The sequence below is a fragment of the Octopus bimaculoides genome, chromosome 3, assembly GCF_046866305.1.
Source record: "Octopus bimaculoides isolate indiv1 chromosome 3, ASM4686630v1, whole genome shotgun sequence".
NCBI lineage: Eukaryota > Metazoa > Mollusca > Cephalopoda > Octopoda > Octopodidae > Octopus > Octopus bimaculoides.
The window spans coordinates 18,639,032-18,657,770 of NC_142930.1; the positions used below are offsets into that span (position 1 = coordinate 18,639,032).

Here is an 18,739-nt window from a genome sequence, read left to right on the forward strand (position 1 = left end):
CTATGTATGCATTCATGTATGCACGTGTGTATGTATATATGTTTGCATATCTATGTATGTATTCATGTATGTACGTGTGTATGTATATATGTATATATGTATGTACTCACCCGTGTCTACGCGCATAGGTACACCTTGATCTATGCACATCAGACGAGGGTCGATTAAAATGAAAAAGAAAGTGAACAAAATATTACCACTTGCTTATCGGGAAATTTGTTAGTTCGATTTTTTTTGTTTTTGTTTTCAATATAGGTATTTATAGTCCGGTGAAATTAAGAAATCAAGTCGTAAATAAATGAAACACTCGAATCCATCACTGTACACACACGCACGCACACACAGACACACACACGCACACGCTCACACACACACAGAGTTATATATGTATGTATGTATGTACCCACACGTGTCTACGCGCATAGGTACACCATGATCTATACACACGCAGACGAGGGTCGATTAATATGAAAAAGAAAGTGAACAAAATAGTATGAGCACTTGCTTATCGGGAAATTTGTAAGTTCTATTTTTCTATAATTTTTTGTTTTAAATTATCAAACCAAATGTTCATCATATCGAGCCACTCATCCAAAGAGTATTTCTGACAAATGTGGTGAAAATCAGTCAACCGTTTTCCAATATTTTTGCAAACACATAGACAAACGAGTGATTACAATACCCTGCTTTCTCTTACACGCGCAGGGTAATAATGATAATCCTTTCTACTATAGGCACAAGGCCTGAAATTTGGAGGAGTGGGGATAGTCGATTTTACCGACTTCAGTGTTTCACTGGTACTTAATTTAACGACTCCCAAAAGAATTTGGACTCAGAACAAAACGACAGGCGAAATACCTATTTCGTTATTGCCCACAAGGGGCTAAACATAGATGGAACAAACAAGAACAGACGAATGGATTAAGTCGATTACATCGACCCCAGTGCGTAACTGGTACTTAATTTATCGACCCCGAAAGGATGAAAGGCAAAGTCGACCTCGGCGGAATTTGAACTCAGAACGTAACGGCAGACGAAATACCGCCAAGCATTTCACCCGGCGTGCTAACGATTCTGCCAGCTCGCCGCCTCAATAAGGATGATAGTAATGATAACTTTATAGTCATAGTTTTCCACAATTTTCTTAGTTTCTTCCTGAATGAACCGAACTCTATGATCTTTTCAACATGTACGTTGCCTTTAGGGCGGCGATCTGGCAGAATCGTTAGCACGCCGGGCGAAATGCTCAGCGGTATGTCGTTTGCCGTTACGTTCTGAGTTCAAATTCCGCCGAGGTCCACTTTGCCCTTCATCCTGTCAGGGTCGATTAAATAAAGTCTAGTTACACACTGGGGTCGATGCAATCGACTTAATCCCTTTGCCTTTGTTTGTCCCCTCTATGTTTAGCGCTCTGTGGGAATTAAAGAAATAAATATATACATTGCCTTTTTAATATATACATCTCAATAAAATTATACTTACTTGTACTTGTAGAAATATTTCAACGTATGAGCCCATTGAATTTGAAACTCGAACTCCAACATTCACCATATAGTTATATTTTTCAAGTCCGAGTCCAAACTGAGATCGCGGCATATATGGGTCTGTGCCATAATAGAGTAGCTGCTTTACTGATCCACCAACTGGCTGTGAGAAGAAACGGTACCACAGGCCTTCGTCGTTACCTTCATCATCGTTACTGTTTTGCCACCCGAAACAAGAGATTTCAAACTTGGTGGTTAGAACATAACCTTTAATAAGAAATATATTTTAAATATATTAGACTAGATACAAGATCATTCATTTCGTATTATGTTAGTGTTGTTGTTATTGTTATTGTTGTTGTTGTTGTTATTATTATTATTATTATTATGTTGTTGTTTTTTTTTCTTCTTTCTTCAAATTTTCTTCCATTTCTCGCCGAGTGTTTTCCGTACACCTAGAGCAGAGAAACTCGTTGTATGCATTCCCAGTTTACACACGCAAATTCACAGGTAAAATATGTATTTAAAAAAAAATCATGAATGGATGTTGTTTTCACAGCGATAATGCTCTTCTCAGTACATGAGTCGTTCCACTAACAGTATGCTCAAATGTGTTACATTTTGAATCAATATACTTGATACCGGATCACAACCAGATTCTTTAGATATCGAATACCTTTCTAAAAATCTGTGCCGTTCCAAATATAGAGCGGATTTCTGTATTGATGCAACTTTCGTAGTTATTATTATTGTTTCATATACGCACAACAAATTAAACTGTAGGAAAAGAAAAATTCCTGATATCGGGCTACAACGCTTAATACGTGTGACGTACCAGTTAAAACAATCTTTTGCACTTCTTGCATGGATGATAAACCAAAGATTTTCAGTTGCTTTTTTGATCATTCCAATTGCTCCTATAATCATTGGTTTTGTAACCGTCATGAGATGCCACATTTTTTCGATTTCAAGCAGCAAATTTTTATATTTTCTGAGCTTATCAAATTCTTTTGCCCAGATATTATGATCTCAAGATATGCTCGTGTCAATCAATAGACGGAGATTATTGTTTTAGTCTTTCACAACAATATCCGGTTTATTAGCTTCGATGGTTCCTGTCTGTATGTACTGGAAAGTCCCAAAGAATCGTTACATTTTTCTCCCTCAATTACAGCCTCAAGATGTTGCTTATACCATTTGTCAGCAGTTTTGATTTTATACTGCCGACATATTAACCGGTGTAGATATTGACCAACTCTGTCATGTCTTGATTTACACTCTATAAGTGCTAAAACTTTGCATCTCTTATCATTAACCACATTTATCTCGAATCTGGTTGTTAGTGTTTCGAGGGCCCCTACAATTACTGGGATAACAGTTTCCTCATTGCTCACATTCTTGCAATTTCGTCTTTTAGTAGTATTTTTTCATCTTTTCCAACTCTTTGTCATCTACGCGTGCATCCCCAGGCATAGCAGTATCTGTGATCTTGGTTCCCTCTTATTTATTTATTTTTTTCTTGTAAAATCCTGTGGGATTCCTTGTTTTCAGTGACGCCCTCTGGTACATGTTTGTACCATTTCCGTGTTCTGTCCAGACCGTATTTTTAACACAGTCTCCAGTGAACAAGCTTAGCCACGTTATCGTGCTTCCCTTTGTAGTGCTTTTGAACCAACTTGTTACACTCACTAACAATACGTGAGATTGTTTCATTTTTACTGCTGCACATCCGACAAAGGGGTGATTCACTGGTCTTTACTCTTTTAAGGCTGGTAGAATCGATAGCACGCCAGGCAAAATGTTTAGCAGCAGTTTGCCTGTCTATACGTTCGGAATTTAAATTCCGCCGCAGTCGACTTTGCCTTTCATCCTTTTGTGGTCGATAAAATAAGTACCTGTTGAGCACTGGGGTTGATGTAATTAGCTTATTCTCTTGCTCGATATCGCTGGCCTTATGCCAAAATTATTATTATTATCATCATCATCATCATCATTATTATTATTATTATTATTATTATTATTATTGTTGTTGTTGTTGTTGTTGTTGTTGTTGGTATTATTATTATTATTATTATTATTATTATTATCATTATTATAGGGTGGCGAGCTGGCAGAAACGTTAGCACGCCGGGCGAAATGCTTACCAGTATTTCGTCTGTCTTTATGTTCCGAGTTCAAATTCCGCCGAGGTCGACTTTGCCTTTCCTTCTTTCAGAGTCGATAAATTAAGTACCAGTTGCGTACTGGGGCCGATCTAATCTACTGACCCCTCACCCCAATTTCAGGCCTTGTGCCTATAGTAGCAAGGATTATTATTATTATTATCATCATCATCATCATCATCATTATCATTGCCTTTGCACAGTTTCTAACGCTGGAGATGTACTACGGGGTCAGCTGTTCACTACCAGTGAACTAAAGTAACACCTCTTATTTTTCGGGCACCATCCGGAGTATTCGAGCGGTTCCAAGCAGTGCTGCTTTCTGCAAGTGGCCCACCGTTATTGCAGCCCCTATTTGTTCCATGTGCTCCTCAAGATTTTTACTCATTGTTCCCAGGGCTCCAACAATTACTGGTACTACTATCACCTTTTCATCGACCACAACTGCTTTACCTGCCAAGCTAACCTGTCATATCTATCGACTTTTCTTTCTTCCTTATCGCATACCCTGTTGTCAGCGGGACATGCTATGTCTATGATCCAGAATAATTTGCTTTCTTTCTCAATTAATACTATGCCTGGCATCCTATTCTCTATCCCATGGTCGCACTGAATCATAAAATCCCAGCTTAAATGGACTGTGTTATACTATTTCATTTATTGAATGATAAATCTTCTCAGTGCTTGAACTGAGGTTATCAATTCTCAGCCAAAGCTCACAACTGCTCAACAAAATTTTAGTAAATATTACCAGAAGTTGACAATAAAATGTATAGCCACTTGACCCCAAGCTAAAAATAGTAAAATACTAAAATAATAATGGGCTAGTTAGGTGCATGTGATAGGTGTATGTTTGTGTGAGTATGTGTTTCAGTGTGTATGTTTATGTAAGTGTGTACTTGTAGGGATGCATACTTGTGAGCTTGTGTATCTATGTCAATATGTGTGTGTATGTGTGTTACTGTATAATTAAAAAGTTAAAGAAGTGATTTTAAATTCTCAATCGCAGAATAATGCTAATAATATAGCCTGAACAGGATAAACTATCCCTATTTTGCAGAGAACACATGTAATGACGGGGATGTGAGTTCGTGTCCACAGCTAGTCACCTACACTTTTCTCTGCAAAATAGGGATAGTTTATCCTGTTCAGGCTATATTATTAGCATTATTCTGCGATTGAGAATTTAAAATCACTTCTTTAACTTTCTAAAAGACATGTCAACGCTTCTAAAAGCAAACTTCGTTTATTTATTTACGTTTGTCGTAATTTGAATTTGTATAATTAAGGTTACCTGAAGTCGGCGATATAGTACAGTTGCCTCCATGAGGTGGTAAATTCGTCCGGAACTGATATCCAGATACACCGGTTGCGTAGCCGTAAAGTTGCACCTCAAATTCTAGTCGATAGGTACGTCCTCCGAGCAAAACACCTTCTTTCATTGCCAGGATAGCATTATCAGTTCCTGAAAATACGATATTATTAGTACAGCTCAAGGAATCAAGAAAGCCTGGAAATGAACATGCAAGTGTGTTTAAGAACAAAGCTAATTTTGTTTTTCAGAAGATATACAGCATTTTGAATCGAAAGAATTGAATTGAATGCCTTACGATGTTTGTCCCGGGTTTTTACATTCTGAATATAGATAAAACCAAGGTCAACTTAGACTTTCATACCTACGGAGTCAATGAAATAAAGTATCAGTAAATTACGGGGTTGTGGAGGAGGTTGAGTCGTTTACTTGACTGTTCCTCGTCTCTCAGATTTCAGCACTTGTGCTTAAGTTAGAAACAGTTTATATTATTTCGGTAATTATCTAATAGCAGAGGAATAGTAGAATCAGTGTGGAGGCAAACAGAATGCCTCGCAATATTTAATTCCTTCGATTCTGCCGAGGTCGACTTTACTTTTCATCCTGTCGTGGTCGATAAATTAAGTACCAGTTGCGTACTGGGATCGATCTAATCGATTGGTCCCCTCCCCCAAAATTTCGGGCCTTGTGCCTAGAGTAGAAAAGAATATTTAATTCTTTCTAAGGCACTGAACGGGCAGAATCGTTAGCACGTTGGGCGAAATGCTTAGCGGTATTTCGTCTGCCGCTACGTTCTGAGTTCAAATTCCGCCGAGGTCGACTTTGCTTTTCATCCTTTCGGGGTCGATAAATTAAGTACCAGTGAAATACTGGGGTCGATGTAATTAGTTCGGAAGTGTCTAAGTAGTCAATGGACTAGCTTGAAATATGAACAAAATTCGTTCACTACTATCTTAAAAGAAGAACTTGTTGGATAATGTCGCCCTAGGTGTGTATAAAGATGACATTGTTAAAGTATAATAATATTAGTATATCTTTTTGGCCCCGAAAGGATGAAGGGTCAAGTCGACCTCCGGATAATAATGATAATGATAATGATAATAATAATAATAATAATAATAATAATAATAATAATAATAATAATAATAAGATCTAAAAATAGAGGTAACTCGAATGTGGAGCCTAAAAACAGAAACAATTCCTATATTAGTAGGTGCATTAGGTATGATAAAAAAAAGACATTCAGACAAATACATAACAAAAACACCAGAGCTTACAAGTATATATAACATACAGAAAATAGCACTATTAGGCACCCCATACATTCAACGTAAAAAACTTTCAATACAGTCAAAATAAGAGCACCTCAATAAACCACAGCACATACCCAAGGTACACAGCGCTGTGTTCGGTAGTGCAGTGAAAGCACATGATAAAGATAAGATTACTGAATAATATGAAGTATATTTGCCACTTAAATGCGGTTAACCTCTAAGGGTGAATGCTACTGTAGCTTGTAACCCCAGGAGAACGTCTCCTCCAGCTGGCTATTGACACACTTTCTGTGCTCTGTCGGTATTTTCAAAGGAAAGTCATCCTTCCCATCGTCGATCTGACGTGATACGCACGGACCCGGGTTTCTGGGTATTTACCCTTCATCAGTGTACGACAATCACCGATCTTCGATGCGAAGGGGTCCTAATGCAAATACATATATCCTTTTTCCAGTGACGAAAATTCACTGATCTCGAAAAAGTGTAAACAAGCAATAATAAATCTCTGAACGAGGTATAAACAGTAGCTGCACGACAACGTGAAGTATATTTGCCACTTAAATGCGGCTAACCACTAAGGGTGAATGCTACTGTAGCTTGTAGCCCCAGGAGAACATCTCCTCCAGCTGGCTATTGACACACTTTCTGTGCCCTGTCGGTATTTGCAAAGGGAAGTCATCCTTCCCATCGTCCCTGTGAGACCTCTGACAACAGCTTACTATCCGCTCTCACAGAATCAACTACAGCCAGTAAGACCGAGAGGTTAGAGAAGTGAAATAATAATAATAATAATAATAATAATAATAATAATAATAATAATAATAATAATAATAATAATAATGCCTTGATACAGTATCAGGCAGCGGCTTTCATGGCTTCTGATCTTAAATGATTGGAATTGTTATCATGCACATGTTTTGTCTTGGTATAAAAGATGGGCAGCAGCAAATATTCTGCTCAATGCCACAGATTTGTTTGTTTGTTGCTTGACCTTAACCAGCTGAGCATGTCTCTTAGTGGCTGACGATATGTACATCTCTGATCACGAGCAGGAGTAGTTAGGGAGCATCATAGCCGTGTGTTGAGAAGAATTCTTTGGGGTCTGAATAATTCACCTCTGGAAACATGGGTGTTTCGTTCATCATCCTAAAACAAACGTTATTCAGGGACCTTTTTGAGCGGGATGGGCAACTCAACCCGAAGAAAATTCTAACTGGGCCCCCACCTGCAAGGTTATGTGCTGTTTATCTTGATAAGAGATCACCATGTCGCGCACATATGGTTGTGATGCATGTACCTGATGTACTCTTATCAAAAGGATAATCATGATGGGTATACTGGGCTTCGTATGTGACACCCGTGTCACTTTGATGACATGCACTACTCTCTCAATCATTAATAATAATAATAATAATAATTATTATTATTATTATTATTATTATTATTATTATTATTGTTGTTGTTGTTGTTGTTGTTGTTGTTGTTGTTGTTGTTGTTGTTGTTGTTGTTGTTGTTGATGATGTTATTATTATTATTATTATTATTATTATAATCATGAGAAGGGGACAGGTAATCAACAGTGAAGGCATCCCATTACCAGATGCCAGACATTAAAATCATTGAAAGGAGGAGAGATTTATAAGTATCTAGGAGTATTAGAATCTGACAGAGTACTAACAACAGAAATGGAAATGAAAATTGAGAAGGAGTACATCAAAAGGGTGAGGAAGCTAATGACGTCAAAGCTAAATGGTCCAAATCTAGTGAAGGCTGTAAATACTGGGGCAGTATCATTACTTCGATACTCAGCAGCTTTTGTACATTGGACAAACACTGAATTGGCAAAGCTATACAGAAGAACTGGGAAAGAATTCAATATGAATGGAGGACTCCACCCAAGGGCAGGAGTAGCAAGATAATACTTACCTAGAAAGAAAGGTGGATGAGGGTTAATATCAGAAGAAAACTTCGTGCAGTTAGCTAGAGTAGGAATACAGTCCTATGTAGGTAATAGTGAAGAAAGTTTATTAAAATCTGCTAGAGTCACAGCAGGAAATAGGGAAACCAAAACCCCAAACGAAGTTTAAAGCCGGAAAAAAAGAACAGAAATTATCTGACTGGCAGGAGAATGCTTTGTATGGTCGATTCCTAAGGGTAGTTGCTGCAAATAATCGTAGTGAGACGTGGTTATGGTTGCAGAAAGGAAGGCTGAAAAGAGAGACAGTTAATAGCAGCATAATATCAAGCGTTAAGGACTAATTGGATAAAAGTCAAGATAGACAAAAGCCAAGATAAACAAAAGCCAAGTAGATTCCCAATGTAGGCTATGCAAATCAAAAGAGGAAAGCGTTACTCATATAGTAAATGAATGTAGCATTCTGGCACAGAAAGAGTTCAAGAAAAGACATGACAGCCAAGGAAGAGTAATCTACTGGGAGTTATGTAGAAAGCTATGATTTAAACATACTGATAAATTATATGAACATGAACCTAGTAAAGTACTAGAAAGTAAGAAATATGAGATGTTGTGGGACTTTAACATTCAGACTGACAAAGTAATAGAAGCTAGAAGGCTTGATTTAGTAGTCGTGGATAAAGAGAATAGAAGGTGCAAGATAATTGACTTTAGAGTCCAAATGATGAAAAAATCAATATGAGAGGTATAGAAAAAATAGCAAAGTATCAGGACCTAGCCATTAAATTAAAGAGACTATGGGAAATGCATCCTAATAGCTATAGGTGCATTGGGAGCTATCCTTAAAGATTTGAATAGATGGATAGAGGAAATAGGCATAAAACCCAGTTTAGTACAGCTGCAGAAAACAGTGTTATTAGGGACAGCTACGATGCTTAGGAGGGTTCTTGGCATTTAAGATTATGTGTTGTAGCCCGATGTTAGGATTTTTTTTCATTTCCAATTGTCTGTTAATTTCTGTTATAGGCACAAAGCTTGAAATTTTGGAGGAAGGGGCCATATTTATCGACTACGAAAAATGGAAAGGCAAAGTCGACCTCGGCAAAATTTGAACTTAGAATGTGAAGACGGATGGAATGCCGCTAAAATGATGAAGAGGATGAGAAAGAAGGAGAAAAGGGGTGGCGATGACAACGACGAAGATTGTGGTGGTGGAGTTGACAATGACGATTATAATTTCCTTGGTACAAAACGAGTGTACAGCAATGAAAAACTAGAAAAATGCTGCCTCTACCAGTTGAGTTTACCTGTTGTCGACATTTCCGAAAGCTTAGTGACTTCTGTGAAGCTGTCTTTAAACTTGTCTTTGATTAACAACTGCCACTTGTACTTGGCAGTCTCGTGTGCTCTACACGTCACACAAATACCAGTCAGACTGAGTACTCCCGATGGATTCACTTGCTTCTTGCAGTTCACTACACACCTAGAAAAGAAATAAATGAAATATGAAATGAGTAATTTAAACATCAAATTGCTCTAGAGGTTGTTGTTGTTCTTCTTATCCCTTTGCCAGTCCGAAGTAGTTTCATAAGTTTGTCCTAAACGCTCAAGCCTGTTTTGAAATTTGCATTTAGCACTTGCTTTATATGTTCTGAGTTTTCTTTTTATGAATCCCAAGTTACTCTGACGCTTGAAAAAAAAAGGGGGGGCGGAGTGTGTATCATACATGACGCGGGGACATCAGAGAAATAGGTCCTGCGTATGATATGTCATACACAGGACAGACAAAGGGTTAATTTAGTCAGTATCATTTTAAATACATTTCAATATCTATGGCTTGTGCTCCATTAGTTATTAAGTTTTCTCTACGTGTTATTCTGGAGGAAGGATGTACCATAGCCTTCCTAGGACCGGAGTTTGATGCAATTGCTGCTCTTCTTGAAGAAAAGCAGAAAACATGAAATGGTAAGAAACTGGTCCAGTTTTCTATTCTCGGGAGACGTGAATATTCTTCATATGATAAACCTACTTTATATTTATTGACTTACCCACTACATAAAGTATATCTATAAAAGTAGTCTTTTGTAAAGTTTGATTGGTGCTTCTGTATAGAATGGTATGCAAGAAATTGTGTGGAACGTTATTTAGAGGACTGTTAGGAGTAAATTACGTGCAGCGAAAGAAGAGTTTAAGAGCAAACGTATTGAAAAACACCGAAAACTTCTGTTTTAGAGAGATGGATGAAAATACTGAAGTAATAAGGTAGAACAATGGTTATGAGTAATAAGTCAAACGTCTAGTCTGAAACCGGACTGATTTTTACAGCCCCCAAAATCTTCTGGAACAAATAACATCAGCTTACACACACGCGAACGTGCGCTCGCATACACACGCACATCACAAATGTACTATGCACACATGCACACACGCACATATACACATGCATGCATGCACACGCACACGAACACACACACACACACACACACACACACACACACACACAGAAGCAAAGTCAATGAATGATTAACATATATTGTGTTGGATGGAACAGGTAAATAAAGTCGTTAGAGCGTAGGGAAAAATGCCTTGCGGTATTTGATTCGACATTCGGCGCTCTGAATTAAAATCTTGCCGAGGTAAACTTCCATTCTTACGGAGTCTATAATCAATGTACATATTCAATGCGATAGATTGGCAGGACTATTAGGGAGTCGAGATGCTTTGCAGTTACTGTTCTGGATCTCAGTGTTTTCACAGCAACGCTTGCGACGATACTGGTGCCAAGCTGTGTGGATGCAAGCTGGCACTCGTTCTCTTTGATAAACATCAGAAACTGCCAAACTTTTCTTGCTCAGTTTTGCACTAACATGTTCAAATGATCAGTCTGTAGCAACGAAGGCTTTTGGACTGAACAGTGGAAATTGCTACATGAAAGTAATAAACTAACCAAGAGGAATTATGAAAAAGACAAGAAAGTGTCGCTCAAAGAGTCGGGATAATGAATAACTAAAAAAAATTAAATAAAAAGAAACGATATGAATCCCAACACCTCGTATGTTTGAATTTTAATATATTGAAATGTCAATAATTAAGAATACTCTATAGAAGAGAGTAAATTACAAAAGAATAAATGAAAAGAAAATAAGAAAAAGATTATCGAAATTAAAACACAGGAGAATACTAAAATTGAAATGAAAGGGAATAAGAAAAGCACGAAAAATATTATTATATGACACGTTCGATTATATCTATGTGGTCACCATAGGAAACAATACAGGATGTATAAAGGGTTGTGGGATTTGCTAGTCTCTAGCAGAGAATACAAATTGTTCAATAAGGATTTAAATTAATCCAGAATAAACCCAGCATCTGGAATACTAAATATGTTAATGTTTTAACTTAAATTCAAAGATTTGAATGAGGAAGTGTGCATATAAAGGAAAATCCTCTCTACAAAATAGAAGAATTCTATATATTTAAGGTACAACTGCTGTATTTTGAAGCAACAGCAGTTGAACGAATCAGTAATCTATGGTTAAGAAAGCACAGAATGATTATAACGTATGATTAAGTAGTACAGAAAATCAGAATATTACCTAATTTCCAATGTGTGTGGAGTACCATCAACAATTTGCAACGTTTGTTCATAAGTAGCTGTTCGATGATCCCTTGAGACAACCACTTTGAAAACTCCTTTGAAATTCTTCCCAAGTAATCTGGAATCTAGCATAAATGTTCCGCCAGTAATATTGTTTAGAATATTGGTTAACTCTGTAGAGGTTACGTTCTCGCTGGTGATAATTTTACACATCCATTTGAAAGAAAAACTGTTTTTTGCTTGAATATGTTGATCAGGATCGTAGGAGCCATTTGTAGCGTCCATCCTGAATATTTTCCCGTAACCAACTCGTCTCAAGTTTCCTCCTTGAATCTGAGAGACAAGAGGAGACGCTTTTATTGCCAGATATGAAAAATCAGCGCTATACAATCCTTTAACATTTCCTATCGAAACATTTAACGATATCTTGTAGGTTCCAATTTCAAAAGTCAATGGTTTGAACAGCAATCTGAATTTGTAAGTGGCTTCTGACGAAATTTTATAAGGAGTATAGATTCGATTTAAATAAGTATCTCCTGGCAGAATACGTTCTACCTTCCAAATATAATCAGCATCACTAGTTATTTCACAAACCAAATCGGCTGTGCTTTGTAATAGTATCCAATCTGATCGTAAATGATATTTTGGCCTGTCAATATTTCGATCTGCGCCTTGGATTCGTACAATAGGGTATTCACAACTGACGCTTGAAATAATTGCTAACTGTTCAACGGAACGTACAGAAACCAAGTTAGAGACATTCACACGTACCAAAAACGTTCCGTTTATTTTGTAAATGTGTGAATGGGTTATCTGTTTTGGGGATGAACTAATATGAGAATCAAGTGGTGAATTTATACAAGTTTCATAATATGGTGACCCATCTGCCATATCCCAAGAAAAGCAAGAATCTGTACCAATTTTAAAAAAAGTTAGAGTAAATTTGATCGGTATTGCAGGTACTTTAGGTCCGTCGTTTGTAAATGACTTTATTTGTATAATTTGTTGGATTTCTATATCTGAATAGTTAACTTTGTAATACAGAGCATTGCTGGCGTTTACACTCACTCTGTAAATACCTGGTGATGTAAATCTATGACTTAGTGACAGTTGTTCTGTTATGATTTCACTTGACTTTTCTAACTTCCATGTGTATTTCAGTTTGTTACCCCTGCTAGTCGTGGCGACAAATGTTATGTTCCTTTCTAATGGGTAAGTATTGTTTAAGCTGCCGTGACCACCACTAATTATTTGTTTACTGTCAGAAAGACTGTAATAGTGTGTGAGTTCCAGATCATTTACTTCTTCCAACACCCATATGGTGGCGCTGGTATTATAAGCTGAAACATCATTTATCACTTGAAAATAGACCGGATAACTTCCTGGAAAGGAAAACGATTTGTTTACCTCTATCTGCAGTGGTTGTCTAATTAAATATTCTGATGAGTTTGTAGAGATATTGTAAATGATGTATTCATAAAAAACGTTGGAACCAGATTCAACAGTGAATTTTAATTGCACTATTTCATCGAGAGCTACAAAATATTTATCTGCTGTTACATTCACCCCAGTAATACCAACTTGGGCGACTACCCATGTTAATAATAGCTGGCTATTCAGTGCGTTACTGCAATTAACTGTTATAGATGTATTACCAAGAAGATCATTCGGCCAGGCTCTTGAAAACTCCAGAGCCTGATTGATACCGATCATGTCAGTATAAGCCTTTCTCAATTGTACGTTCTTAACAGTGGGATGACAAATAACATCCGTTGGAGAGCCAGAAGGCTCATGATAAGAAATCGATATAAATAAATCTTGAATCGGTATAATTATTTTCTTGTTCACTGTAATTGATAATTTCTGAACTGGGTTAAGGACAACAATTTGCCTTTCAAGTCGGGCACTGACATTTCCTTCATCGTTGCTTGCTCTTACACAAACGTTGTAGTGGCCAACCGCCATTAAAACTACACTAATATTTTTCAAAGTTACTCCTGTACTCCAGTTAAGAGGAAATATTTGCTTCAATAATTCATCATTAGCAAAAACTGAGTAAGTTATATTACTGCCTGATTTGGTTTCAATCTCCAAGTTGTAAATTTCAGATGGTCTTACGTAATGTTTTTCTGTTGATACAGTAATACCAGATATTGGTTCGTTGATTATAAGGATTTCTTGTAAAACTCTAGAACTTAGTTGGTTGGAGCAGATGACAGTAATATTGTGGACACCCGGTGCAAAAGCTCGCTCGATCATCAGACTAACGTTACTTTTCATGTTTGCAATGTAATCATGTTGAGTTGTATTTTCATCAAATATCCACTGGATGTTTACGTCGTGAACAATATTTTGATAAATTTTGCTTTTGAAAGAAATAAGCAAACGTTTCTGATGAATGTTAATAAACTTAGAATGAATGTCTTCAATCTGCAAATGAAAATCCGGAAGAGGCCGCTGCACTAAAATCTCTTTTGTGTTGGACGCTGAACTAACATCGTTCCAAGCTGTGATGTTAACATGAAAAGTTCCCACGTCCTTATACCTATGTTTAAAAACAATCTGTGATACTAAAGAAATACTTTTACTGACAGTAGTTTGGCTGTGGTTGTCTCCATAGTTAAGCGTGTATGACAAATGCGAGCCTCGATTTGAGGTAACAATAAATTCGATGATTTCATCAGTTTTATAAACTTGCTGTTCAGTTTTCAAAGTCACGCTTCGAATGGGATCCAGAAATTGGTTTGTACTATCTAAACAAAATGAAAAAGCCAATGAAAAACTTTTTTTAATTGGAAAAATTAACGGGAAAGCAAATAAAAGCAACAGCAGAGGCAATTTTTTGAAGAGCAAAAGAAGAGTGGAAATACATAAGATTGTGAGCTACAGGTTGTCGGGCACATATGCTCATATTTATATGTTTGCATGAATTTACAAAATTTTTAAAGTACAAATTTTTCTGTATTTATGAAATGATAGATTAACAAATGAGTTATTGTCTAGGCTATTGAGTTGCTCCTATTTGATATGGCTTATAGGTATCTAGAAACCTCGGACGAAAGTCCGAGGTAGGGTAAAAATATATATAAATATGCATACATACACACACACACACAAACACATAGGTCGCTTAGCTTATTGGTACATCAGGCTTAAGTGTAGTTTGAGCGGTACGGGCTCTATCCTCGGTAGCGTCTTCCTATGCAATTTTTTTTATAGCCGTAGGTGTGGCTGTGTGGTAAGAAGTTTACTTCCCAACCACATGGTCCCGTGTGAGTGGATTTGGTAGACGGAAACTGAAAGAAGCCCGTCGTAATGTGTGTGTGTGTGTGTGTGTGTGTGTGTGTGTGTGTGTGTGTGTGTGTGTGTGTGCGCGCGTGTGTCCTCAACCACAGCTTGACAATTGGTGTTGGTGTGTTACGTCCCCGTAACCTAGCTGCTCGACAAAAGTGACTGACAGAATAAGTACCAGGCCTAGCAAAATAAGTACTGGGGTCAATTCATTCATGACAGTGCCCGAGCATGGCCGCAGTCTAATGACTGAAACACTGGCTCGACATGGCTAGGCATAGGGATACAGTTTTTTTTTTACATACTCATACCCAAGAGTGGTTAAGACGATTACATCGAGCCAGTACTCAACTGGTATTTATTTTGTGGACCCTAAAAGGATGAAAGACAAAGTCTTTATACATACATATATATCATCATCATCGTTTAACGTCCATCTGCCATGCATGTATGGATAGGATGATTAACAAGAGCCGGCCAGGTAGAAGACTGCCCCAGGCTACTGTGTCTGTTTTGGCAGGGTTTTTACGGCTAGATGCCATTCCCAACACCAACCACACCGCAGAGTGGACTGAGTGGTTTTTACGTAGCACCAGCACAGGTGAGGTCAGTTTTGGCATGATTTTTACAGCAGGATGCCCTTCCATATGCCAACCATTTTACAGTATGGACTGAATGCTTTTTACGTGGCACCAGCACCGGCAGGGTTACCGAGTAACTTGCAAGACAAGAAATTTTGAGAGGGGAGGAGCAATCGGAGGAGCGGATGTTGTGTCAGATGATGAAAGGTTAGAGAGTGACAGAGAGACTGAGAGGTAGAAACGGGTGTCTTGTTATAAAGGAGGGGGCACTGGAGGAGATGATCTTGTGTCAGATGATGGAAGGTTAGAGTGTGACAGAAAAACAGAGTGGCAGGAACTTGCTATAGAGGAGGTACATGGTTACCTGCTATAGAGGAGGTACATGGTCTTGCTATTGATGATGATGATGAGGGGAGGGGATGAGGATGCATAGTATTGCCAGAATAGAAACTGTAAAATATTTCATGACAACAGAAAACAACACGAGTTCAATAATTCGAATAATAATTGTAACAGATAAGTAAAAAGATGTATCAAACTTACTTTCACAAATACGTCCTGGTTTATATAGAAATGTACTTGAAATATCATTGAAGTTTTGCTTACAGGTGCAGGTGTATGAACCGACAGTGTTATTACAGTATGCATTTTTAGAACATTCATGGATTTTAGGAATTTTGCACTCGTTCACATCTGAAGTATAAAGAATGTTTGTTATAAATTGCAAAGGCAGCAGTAGCATAACAAATATGTATAACAAAATAGTTTTGGAGCGTTTGATTAATGTGAATGGTCGGATCAAATCAGAATTCTACTTCATAATATTATTCCTATTGCTGTTTGTTGTTGGATGGCTCCATCGTTAATGCCTTGCAGTGTTCAGTTACGGTACTTTCTTTACGCTCCAAATCCAAATCCTATTCGGGTCTCTTTAAAATTGCTGGCTTTGTGCCAAAATTTGAAACATTCAAAGGCGGTGAGCTGGCAGAATTGTTAAGCACGCCCGGGAGAAATTCTTAGTGACATTTCGACTGTCTTCGTGTTCTGAGTTGAAATTCTACCGAGGTCGACTTTACCTTCCATCCTTTCAGGGTCGATAAAATAAGTACCAGTAGAATACTGAGATCGACGTAATCGACTTACCCATTTCCCCGAAATCGTTAGCCTTGTGCCAAAATTTGATAATAATAATAATAATAATAATAATAATAATAATAATAATAATAATAATAATAATAATATGCCTTAGGTATAATAAAAAAAATATTCAGACAAATACATAACAAAAACACCAGGACTTACAAATATATATAACATACAGAAAATTGCACTACTGGGCACAGCACACATCCTACGCAAAACACTTTCAATACAGTAACCATAAGAGCATCACAGCAAACCACAGCACATACCCAAGGCACACAGAGCTGCGCTCGGTAGTGAAGTGAAAGCACGTTATAAAAATAAAACTACTGAACAATAATAATAATAATTATTATTATTATTATTATTATTATTATTAGTAGTAGTAGTAGTAGTAGTAGTAGTAGTAGTAGTTTCAAGCAAATTTCTACTGCACCTCCTGCTATACCTCCGTGTCGCTGGAGTGTGTGCAGCATTGTGCGTTCTTTTTTGTTGTTGGAGGAGTGAAAACTCTTCCCGGTATATCATCATCATCATCATCATCATCATCATCATCGTCGTCGTCGTCATTATTATTATTACTATTATTATTAAATTCCGTCGATGTCAGCTTTGCATTTTATCCTTCCTGGGCCGGCAAAATAAAGAAGCAATGAAGTACTGAGATTAATGTATCCTCTCCTAAATTTTAGGCTGTGTCTAAATTAGAAACCATTATTTGTGTTGTTGTTGTCGTCGTTGTTGTTGTTGTTGTTGTTGTTGCTGATCGGTAGCTGTAATTTGATTTCGGGTCCCAGTTACATAATTTTCATTTTAATTAGCTCATTAATTTTCGAGAGAAAGGTGTAGTGACGCCTTAATAGCAGACATTCCGGAAAGCTTATCCACGCATGCGCAGGGACTAGTTCCGGAAGGAATACAGAGTCTCGTGCGCATGCGTGGTCATTGGATATCCAAGCTTCGCGCCCTTATTCATTCTCTTTTCTCGCCGGCCGACGGAGAGCTCAGACGTACAAACAGTCTCTCTCCAACATTCCAACTCTGGAGACAGCTCTTTCCAACATTCCAACTCTGGAGCTAGACAAATAACCACTCAACATCATTGACGGCGTCTCAGCAACCAAAGGGCGAAGTGCTGCCTATTTCCTCTGTAAATAAATAATGTTGTGTTGATAGTTCAGAATCTGCGTTCCGTTGTTTCTTCTAGAAATTTAATGTACGGAAGCGGGTATACACCTAATGGTGTATAAACACTTTCCTAAAAAGGCAAGAATGTTTATACTTACCAAAGACATGCGTTTCGTTCGAGTCTATTATGAAACCTATTTGTAGTTGTTGGCTGTTATTTGCTTGCAACAATAATTTGGCAGCGTCGTTGACAGTCAGCGCAGAGTTCGGGGTAAAATAAAGGAGAACACTGACTACGTTGCTTCCGTCTATTACTGATAAGTTTTTCACATCAAGGTAGTGTTCTCCGGCCACTGTTTGATTCACATTCTTGTTAATCTGAAGAGAGGGAATACAAAAATATTTAATTTTTTCGTTAAATCGCGACTAGACTGTAGGCGTAGGAGTGGGTGTGTGGTAAGTAGCTTGCTTACCAAACACATGGTTCCGGGTTCAGTCCCACTGCGTGGCACCTTGAGCAAGTGTCTTCTACTATAGCCTCGGGCCGACCAAAGCCTTGTTAATGGATTTGGTAGACGGAAACTGAAAGAAGCCCGTCGTATATATGTATATATATGTGTGTGTTTGTGTTTGTCCCCCCCCCCCATCGCTTGACAACCGATGCTGGTGTGTTTTCGTCCCCGTAACATAGCGGTTCGGCAAAAAGAGACCGATAGAATAAGTACTAGGCTTACCAAAGAATAAGTCCTGGGGTCGATTTGCTCGACTAAAGGCGGTGCTCCAGCATGGCCGCAGTCAAATGACTGAAACAAGTAAAAGAGACAAGGTCTATTCTGTTATTCCTTTACTAG

General features: G+C 37.8%; 1 protein-coding gene across 1 annotated transcript in view; it reads right to left on the reverse strand.

Annotated features, from left to right (window-relative positions):
- LOC106876666 (polycystin-1) overlaps positions 1-18,739 on the reverse strand; it is a 115,438-nt gene that overhangs the window by 50,520 nt on the left and 46,179 nt on the right. The window contains exons 11-16 of the mRNA XM_089348331.1: positions 18,047-18,266; positions 16,161-16,310; positions 11,744-14,498; positions 9,455-9,630; positions 4,941-5,111; positions 1,483-1,751 (exon numbers count right to left, since the gene is read on the reverse strand). Coding sequence (XP_089204457.1) covers positions 1,483-1,751; positions 4,941-5,111; positions 9,455-9,630; positions 11,744-14,498; positions 16,161-16,310; positions 18,047-18,266 — 3,741 coding nt within the window. The remainder of the gene's footprint in view (positions 1-1,482; positions 1,752-4,940; positions 5,112-9,454; positions 9,631-11,743; positions 14,499-16,160; positions 16,311-18,046; positions 18,267-18,739) is intronic.